Source organism: Eschrichtius robustus, chromosome 2 (genome assembly GCF_028021215.1).
Source record: "Eschrichtius robustus isolate mEscRob2 chromosome 2, mEscRob2.pri, whole genome shotgun sequence".
Lineage (NCBI taxonomy): Eukaryota > Metazoa > Chordata > Mammalia > Artiodactyla > Eschrichtiidae > Eschrichtius > Eschrichtius robustus.
Genome location: NC_090825.1, coordinates 147,999,735 through 148,009,054, shown reverse-complemented (window position 1 = coordinate 148,009,054; position 9,320 = coordinate 147,999,735). Strand labels below are relative to the sequence as shown.

The 9,320-nt window shown below is 45.3% G+C and overlaps 1 protein-coding gene across 2 annotated transcripts; it reads right to left on the bottom strand.

Moving 5' to 3' along the window:
- Nucleotides 1-301: 301 nt before the first annotated feature.
- Nucleotides 302-8,752, bottom strand: RPL26L1 (ribosomal protein L26 like 1). 2 transcript variants are annotated; one of them, XM_068534626.1, is made up of 4 exons: nt 8,682-8,752; nt 8,176-8,352; nt 1,423-1,563; nt 302-633 (listed from the first exon to the last, which is right to left on the bottom strand). In XM_068534626.1, exons 2-4 carry the CDS (start codon nt 8,341-8,343, stop codon nt 505-507), a joined length of 438 nt encoding a protein of 145 aa, XP_068390727.1. In that variant the 5' UTR covers nt 8,344-8,352; nt 8,682-8,752; the 3' UTR covers nt 302-504. The 2 variants fall into 2 exon arrangements, with proteins under 2 accessions (XP_068390727.1, XP_068390728.1); XM_068534627.1 differs by having other exon boundaries at nt 8,678-8,741.
- Nucleotides 8,753-9,320: the final 568 nt, after the last annotated feature.

Sequence of the window (9,320 nt, the reverse complement as noted above, 5' to 3'; positions counted from 1 at the left end):
AATTCTTCTCTGTTCCATATAAATGTGTAGGCTCTTGTCAGACTCCAGGAAAGGGCTGACTTAAGAGCAGGAGGAACGCCAGAGGCAGATGGCTGTGGGAGGTGAATGTCCTTTGATGCACCGAGGCCTGGGTTCAAATCCCAGCTCTATCTCTCATGCTCTCTGGGATTTCGACAATTAACCTAAACTCATTTTCTTCACCAGTCAAAATGGGAAATAACTGATGCAATCAACATTTATTAAGAAACAACAGAGTGTCAGATAAACCCTGTGTTACTAGAGAGCCATAAAAGGCAATAAATATGTTTTGGAACAAGAAAACATGTCCAATTTTTATTCATAAAATTATTAATCGAAACAGCAAAAGTAGATATACAGAGCCACATATCAATAACGAAACAGGAAGGAAATGAAACGTTCCAGAGACACCTCGAAAAGTTTCAAAGGAATACACACCAGGCAAAAGAATCTACAGATAAACCGTGGTTGCACAAAAGGTAATATTCATTCCTGCATTTTCTCAATAAGTTCTTCCTTATATTTGCCTTTCTCTTTTCCAACTTGTCGAGATTTGGCTTTGCGTTCAAGAATTTTTTTCCGATCTTTGTCCAGTTTTAGCCTGGTGATAACCACCTGTTAGCATGAGAGAATAAACAGATATTGAATTTTTTTTTTTTTTTTAAGGAGAAAGGACTTATAACCACAATTAATCTTATACAGCAGATCTCCCCTCGACAACAGCAGCTTGGGTTCCTTCTTCTGCTACCCAATGCCCAGCTCCTAACTCTTGAGGATCTAGAAGACCATTTTAGATAATTTAGTGGTACGAAGTGTCATTTAGCTTGTGAAACATTATACTACCGACATGGATGGTTTGTCTATCCATGTTGGCAGTATAATTTGCCCTTGGCTGGCAAAATGCCCTTGGCTGGCAAAATGCATTGTTTTAAAAATACCTGCATTCCCACCAGCTACTGGGCAATACAGAGATCATAAAGATGAGTGAGATCCAACCATTCTGCCCTTAAGGATCTGAAACTCTGGAGGAGAGACCCTACAATACAACGTATAAAATGGGAGGTTAAAGGAGGAACAGCATATTCCACCAGGTGGGTGTGAGGGCCGAAGGAAGAGGTGTTCTCTCTTCTCCCTCTGGACACTCTCTAGTGGGAAAGTGATGCCTGGAATGCCTGGAACACTCTTGCTACCAGCTTGCAGACGGGGCCTTCACCAAGGATGACAAAAACAGATAGGGAAAGGAACTGGATCTCTTACGATATCACTAAGCCAGTGAACCAACCAAGCCTTCCTCCCAAGGAAGGCCTTACCATGGCCGCCTATGCAGACAGTACCAACAGCCAACAACTCTAGTAGGAATGCTATGCTACACGCCCACTACTACTGCGCAGTCCCAGGCCATACCTTGCTTGGGTGAATGCCCACGTGGACAGTTGTGCCATTAGCCTTCTCACGCTGCACCCGCTCGATGTAGATGACATATTTCTTTCTGTACACCTGGACTACCTTGCCAATTTGCTGACCTTTGTAGTGTCCTCGAACCACCTGAGAGAAAATACAAAAGAAAATTCTCCCCATTTCTAATGCTTGAACATCATAGTGAGGAAACTAATTATCAGGAACACACAGGCTAAAAATAGAACTTTCTGTATTCAGGCAAATTTTGAATTTTGATTCAATCAAAATCAGCTGGGTTTTTTTTGGTATAAATCTGCTTTGTATTATTCTAAGTCAGGTGGAAATTCTTTGCCTGTATTTTTTTCTTCTCTTACCTGAACAAAACATTCCTTGACCTAAGATGGTCATCACATGACTAGTCCTGAGAGTAAAAAAATATAATCGCTGTACATCTAGAACTAATACATGTTAGGGACTTCCCTGGTGGTCCAGTGGTTAAGAATCCACCTCCCAATGCAGGGGACATGGGTTCGATTCCTGGTCCAGGAAGATCCCACATGCCGTGGAGCAACTAAGCCCGTGCACCATAACTACTAAGCCCACATGCCACAACTACTGAAGTCCCTGCACTCTAGGGAAAATGTGCCGCGACTACTGAAGCCCATGCGTCTAGAGCCCGTGCTCCACAACAAGAGAGCTACTACTACTAAGTAGCTCTACTAAGCCAACACAATGAGAAGCCCGTGCACTGCAACGAAGAGTAGCCCCCGCTCGCCACAACTAGAGAAAGCCCACACGCAGCTATGAAGATCCAGCGCAGCCAAAAATAAATATTAAAAAATAAATAAAACTAATACGTGTTATATGTCAATTATAGCTCAATTTTTTACAAAAAGTAAAATAAAAAAAATATATAATCACTCTCAAGATCTAAACAGAGAATGGTTAAAGAAATTATACTTAGTAACGGAATCACTTTGCTGTACACCAGAAACTAACACAACATTGTAAATCAACTATACTTCAATTAAAAAAAAAGTTATATTGAGATTCTCAGGCAACCATCTAAAACCCATGTTTTCAAAAAACAATTTATGACCAAGGAAAATGCTCAAGATATGACCTTTAGAGAAAAAAGAATACAAGGCTATATATATAGTCTGAATCTTACGTGTATATGCTTCATATATATATATGGCATGTAACATGAGATGAAGATATATCCAAATGTCAATAATGGTTGCCATTAGGAAGGAAGGAGAATTACTAATGACTATTTTTTAATTTATGTTCTTCTAAATTTCAAGATTTCTACAATTAATACAAATATTTTATAGTCAGAAAAAAAATAAAACGTTAAATTAAAATCTTGTGGGCTATTTTTGCAACTAAAAGTCAGCTCATACTCCAATTCTGTTCAAAAACCAACTAGATTATGGTTTCCCTAAAGGCAGGAGCCTATTAAACAGTAGCCATATAAGCATAGAGGAAATACTACATGTAAAGAATTGGCGAATCTCAATACTCCTAAAATGTCTACCCACGTTGTTCAGCTTACTCACCAGGGTGATTTTCAGGTTGAAAAGACAACAGCCATGCATGACTCACTGAAAATCCACCACAGTCTACGTGACCAGAGACCCTCACATGGAAAAAGTAGGTGAAAAAGCCCCTATTAACTATCATCCTGATTGAAGAAAGATGTTAATAAAAGGAGTCAAAGGAACACCTGTGATAAAGAGAAGTGGACAAACGCTAGACCCAGCGAGGAGGGAGACAGGATAAGACTCAATCGACTGTGGAAAGGTGAGGGAGAAGAGGCGAGGATGACATCCAGAGTCTGGTTGGGCAACTGGATGGATGCATGTGCCTTTCCCGGAGGCATGGAACATGAAAATTCCATACACAGCGGGAAGGCCAACTGGGCTGGTGACAAAGACCTGCGGGTCATCCAAAGAGATGGCAACTCAAAGCCTGATTTTACTTAGGGAGCTGGTGGTACGAGAATGTAGAAATCTGAGAAAAGCCAACATTTTGGAAGAGCTTACGAAAGAGACTGAAGTGGCCAGGAAGAATGGCAAACCAGGAAGTGTGGTGTTAGAGTAGCCAAGACAAGAAGGTCAAATGCCCTAGGATGGTCAGCTACTGGAAGGATAAAGTAACAGCTGACAAGAAGCTGGTCACTGGTGGTCATGGCTACAGTGCTTTCGATGGAGTGGTGGGATGGAAGCCGTTACGATAAGGCAATGAGTTCACCGGAGGTGAGAAGACGAAGGTGAAAAAGACTGACCCAAGGAGCTTGGATCTGAAGAGGATGAGAGAGGACACACGTTCAACGTGGATGTGAAGTTAAGGGATAATTTTCTATTTTTAAAGGGGGAAACATGAATATGTTTAAATGCTGATGAGAAGGAACAAGTATGGAGGAAGAGGTAAAGGAAACTGTAGAGAAAGGGGATAACGGATAGAAGGATCTCAAGAGGGGAGAAGAGAGTGGTGGATGTCACATGCAGTGGCAGCAGGATAGCTTACACAGAAACAGGGATTTCTCTTTCACTGTAACAGGAGAGAATGAAGACGGGAGGGGTGCAACTGCAGGTAAGTCAGAGGGTGTGGAGCCGGGAGTTCTGCAAGATCCTGGACAATAGTTCTAATTTCCTCTGTAAAATAGGAGGCATAGTCAACTGCTCAGAGAAAGAGGCAGGTGAGATTTAGAAGATCCCAAGAGAGAAAAGGCAGTTTTAACAAACCTAATTGGGATGATTTTATTCTCCTGGTCAGAGAAGTGCTTACTCAGTATGGCCTTTGGAGTTAAGAGACCTGGATTCCTGGCTCAGACACTCATTTTCTATATTATTCCTTATTACTTTACCTGAGTTTCATTTTCTTCATATCTAAAAAGGAAACCATTCATAACCCCACAGGCATTAAAAAAATGGCAGCTTCTTCTCCCCTGCCCTCCTTTTCTTTTTTTTTTACACATTTAAAAAAAAATTTATTTATTTTATTTATTTATTTTTGGCTGTGTTGGGCCTTCGTTGCTGCGCACGGGCTTTCTCTAGTTACGGTGAGCGGGAGCTACTCTTTGTTGTGGTGCGCGGGCTTCCCGTTGTAGTGGCCTCTCTTGTTTCAGAGTACGGGCTCTAGGCTCACGGACTTCAGTAGATGTGGCTCGCAGGCTCTAGAGCGCACACTCAGTAGTTGTGGCGCGTGGGCTTAGTTGCTCCGTGGCATGTGGAATCTTCCCGGACCAGGGCTCGAACCCATGTCCCCTGTGTTGGCAGACAGATTCTTAGCCACTGCACCACCAGGGAAGCCCCTGCCCTCCTTTTCTTTATCTCACCTTCCAATTCCATCCAGTCAACAGTTTTCATCCATTCAATAAATATTGACTGTGCCCCTGTTGTGTGCCAGGCTCTGCACTGAGGTCAGGTAACCAAAAAGAAAAGTTCTCTGGCCTCACAGAGCTTAGTCTGATGGGTAGTAGGCAGTTAACAGGTAAACATGCAAATATATAATCCTAACTGGAACAGGGCACATGGGAAGATACTGAGATGATAAAAAATGGTCTATGTCATATTAAGGTGATGCTACATGGTTTTACATCTGCCAAAACTCACCTGTGCATTTCACTGTATGTAAATTATGCCTCAGTTTTTTTTAAAAAAATGATTTCAAAAAAAAAAAAAAAGATCTCAAATTGTGTTCATTGCTATGAAAAAAGAATAAAGGATGCTATACTAAAATACTGAGTAGTATCTGGGAAGGCTTTTCTGAGGAACTGACATTAATATAAGAGCTGCAAAAGGAGGAGTTGGCCAGGTAAAGGGGAGAAGAGCACTCCAGGCAGAGGGAGCGTTCTGGACAAAGACGCAGAGGGAGAAAAGATTTAGGTGCATTTAAGGACCTGAAAAGACCAATGTGTTTGAAGTACAGAGCATGTGGGGGATAATGAGATGAGGTCAGAGAATTAGACCTGGACTGGCTCACACAGGGCCTTGTCAATGATTTAGATTTTACAGGAAGCACATCAAGCACCACTGATAGGTGTTAAGCAGGATCTGATTTGCAAACAATGCCACTCTGTGGAGAATGGACTAGAGTAACAGTGGAAGCTACAGATGCTTTGAACTAAAATGGAAATATAAAGAAGTGGTCAGATTCAAGACTTATTTTGGAGGTAAAATCAACAAGACTTAGTGATAGATTAGAAGACAGGGGTTAGGGAAAGTTAATAATTTAAAGGTTTATGGTATACCTAAGTGGGGAGATAGAAGTGTCACTTATTGAGGTGTGAAAGATGGGAGGAGAATCCAATCTTAGAGGCAGTGGGAATATCAGGATCTCATGCATAAGAAGCTTGACATGTCTGTGAGATATCCAAATACAGATGTTCAGCAGGCAGTTAGATCTACAGCTCTGTGGTCAGAAAAGTAGTTTGGACTGGGATGTAAAAGAGGAAGGTGTTAGCACAGAGCAGACATTTAAAACTTTAGGAATAAATATTACCACCTAGGTAGACCACGTAGGCCAGCCAATGGAAGACCAGGTGCAGGCCCTGACAAACTCCAGCATTTAGGGACCAGACAGAGGAGAAATAGCCAGCAAAGGAGTCTGAGAAGTTGCAAGTAAATTGTGAACCTGAAGTGTCACAGAAGCTAAAAAGAGAAACTATTTCAAGAAGTAAGGTGGTGCAACCTATGCCAAATGCTGCTGAAAAAGTCAAGGACGGGGCTTCCCTGGTGGCCCAGTGGTTAAGAATCCGCCTGCCAATGCAGGGGACACGGGTTTGAGCCCTGGTCTGGGAAGATCCCACATGCCGCAGAGCAACTAAGCCCATGCGCCACAACTGCTGAGCCTGCGCTCTAGGGCCCATGAGCCACAACTACTGAGCCCGCGAGCCACAACTGCTGAGCCCATGTGCCGCAACTGCTGAAGCCCACGTGCCTAGAACCCGTGCTCCGCAACAAGAGAAGCCACTGCAATGAGAAGCCTGCGCACCGCAATGAAGAGTAGCCCCCGCTCGCCACAACTAGAGAAAGCCCACGCGCAGCAACAAGGACTCAACGCAGCCAGAAAAAAAAACAAAAACAAAAGTCAAGGACAGTGAGACCAAGATGTGACCACTGAATTTAGTCATAAAGAGGTTGGTGGGGACTTCCCTGGTGGCGCAGTGGTTAAGAATCTGCCTGCCAATTCAGGGGACACGGGTTCAAGCCCTGGTCCGGGAAGATTCCACATGCTGTGGAACAACTAAGCCCATGCGCCACAACTACTGAGCCTGCACTCTACAACCCGCGAGCCACAACTAGCGAGCCCACGTGCCACAACTACCGAAGCCCATGTGCCTAGAGCCCGTGCCCTGCAATGAGAAGCCCGCACACTGCAACAAAGAGAAAGCCCCGCGCAGCAACAAAGACCCAATGCAGCCATAAATACATACATACATAAATACATAAATAAATAAATAAGAGGTTATTGGTGATCTCAGCCAAAAGCAGTTTCTGTAAAGTAAAGAATCCAGATTTTCCAGGTCTCTTGCAAAACTGAAGAATCTGACAACAACTGAATGTAACTAAAGAGTCTTCATTTCCCTATCGCAGCAATGGGCTGAGGGTATATGACTGTCTCTCTTAAAAGAGCCCACTTCCTTTAATTTGCCTAACTAGACCCTAGAGGCATTTGCAATCCCCCCATTCTAGAACATGTCTGATGGGAAGGATCCAGGAGAGAAGAGGTTGAACCATACTTCTGAATTATTTTTTTCTATGCGATTCCTGTCACAATCTCAGCCTAACTTATCCCCTGCTTCCACTCTTTTCCTCCTCAAAGCTTCAGAGTCCCAGTGCCTTAGGTGATCCACCAAATCCCTTACTTCATTCTCTAAAACAATGGTTCTCAACTGGGGGAGGGTGGCAGGGGTGGATTTTGCTCCCCAGAGACACTGGGCAATACCTGGAAATATTTCTGCTTGCCGTAACTGTGAGGAGGTGCTACTGGCATCTAGTGGGGAGAGACCAGGGGTGCTGCTAAACATCCTACAGTGCCCAGGAGAGCTCAGCACAACAAAGAATCATCCAGCCCAAGAAGTCAATAGTGCTGAGGTTTTAAGAGGGGCCTGTAGGTCTTGTGCACTGTTAGTGTTCTAGGGAACACTGCCTGGTAAGTGCTCAATAAATATTCCCTCAGGGAATGAACATAGCCCCTGTCTATTTTACTCACCCTCACTTCCCCTCCCTACTACACATCCTAATCCTAAGCTCCAGTCACAGAGAACAGAGGGCTTATACTTTCTCACATGGGCTGTACTCTCACAATTTCAGGCCTCTGACTTGCTGCTGCTTCTCCATTCTCCCCGCCAAGTCCAGCACCATTAAATACCCAGCTTCCACTAAACTCCATGATACCAAAACCCTACTCTTATCGCAAAACATTCCCCTGCAAAGTCTGGTTCAAATAGCCACCCTGGGCAATGCCTGGCAAACTAGCAGCCTCGCAGACAAAGCAAGAAAACAAGAGTTTTGCTTGGCTGGGACAGTATATTTCTCAAATTATTATTATTAAAGAATTGAGTTGGAATGCTCTAAATTAGGCTGGACAGGCGCTCTCTGGTGACTCTGGGCCCCATCTCCAGTCTAACACATCTGCAGGGTCACATTACCTGCCAGTCCTCCACGTCCAAGCACACTCGACGCTCTCAGGCAGAGGCGGCGCCCGAGCGCCACGCAGCTGGGTAACTAGAGCCCGGAGGACACGTACCTGGACCTCGTCGTCCTTGCGGATGGGCATGGAGCGAACGTTGTACTTCTGCCGCAGCTCCTTGGAGAGCGGAGACGACATGATCTTCCTGCGCACGTGGGAGGGGGCATTGAAGTGACGTTTGCGGTTTTTGCTGCGGTCCGAGGTCACGAAGGGGTTGAACTTCATGGTGACGGTCTGCAAAGAAAGGCAAGGGAGAGAGCGAAGGGACGCTCAATGGGGTACCGGGGCATTCTCTCCATCCGGGACACTTCTCCCATCCCCGCGCAAGGGCTCTAGGGAGGTGGCCTCGGAAGAAGGCGACTGAAGGAAAATGAAGGATGTGAGGGCTCTGGGTGTTACACAGAGCAAGGCGTACGTGGGGAGCACATGCTTGACTAAACGGATGTGGGGCGAAGGTGGCACTGGGACCTTGAGGCTGACTGAGGGAGGAGGGCTCGGACTGCACGGTTGGGGGCCACGCAGAGAGATCTCTAGGGAGGCATGCAGCCCCTGCACTCACCTACCTGGCGACCGCAGGGTTCAGACCCTGGGCGCGCAAGGCCGGAAGTAAGGCTTCCTTGCCGCGCAAGCGCAGAAAGAAAGCAATGCTCCATTCCTATAGGAACGAAACTGAATAGCGCCCCCTCAGGCATGGGGTGGGATCGCAGTGCCTCGTTTTCGGGGGCCATGGGAGCGCTAGGCGGCTCCGGGAGTCATGCCTGGAACCCGGTGACTTGGTGCCGCTGAGGAGAAGGGGCCTGCAATAAAGGCTTGTTGATGTTCTTTTCATAGGTACATTTTCAGTAGTCTCTCTCCTACCCCAAACTCTTTGCCCCTGTTACCCTCCGCAGAGGTCGTCTAGGCGTATGGTAGGGGGGATTTAACATCATGATTTAACATTGCTGTAAATGCAATCGGCTAACTTGCTTCTTCAAAATCACCGAGGAGCCTGTTCAAAATGCAGATTTTTGTGTTCCACCAACAGCCCTAAGAAATCAGACAGCGTTAGGTCGGGGTCAGGGGCTCTGAATTTAGAGCAAGCACTTCCCCTTACCAAAGATTTTGAGGCGCACCCATGTTTGAGCGTCATCACAAACCAACCACTTGGCTTTGCAAAACTTCACCCCAGTCTTTTAGCCCTTTTTAGAAGAGCTGGAGTTGTA

What these genes read in the sequence shown, in the direction of transcription:
- RPL26L1 (XM_068534626.1), bottom strand. Translation starts at nt 8,343, where the DNA reads ATGAAGTTCAACCCCTTCGTGACCTCGGACCGCAGCAAAAACCGCAAA. An exon ending in GCAAGGACGACGAGGTCCAG is followed by an intron (nt 1,564 to 8,175) that starts GTACGTGTCCTC and finishes ATTTTCTCTCAG; the next exon opens with GTGGTTCGAGGACACTACAA. An exon ending in TGGGCATTCACCCAAGCAAG is followed by an intron (nt 634 to 1,422) that starts GTATGGCCTGGG and finishes TCATGCTAACAG; the next exon opens with GTGGTTATCACCAGGCTAAA.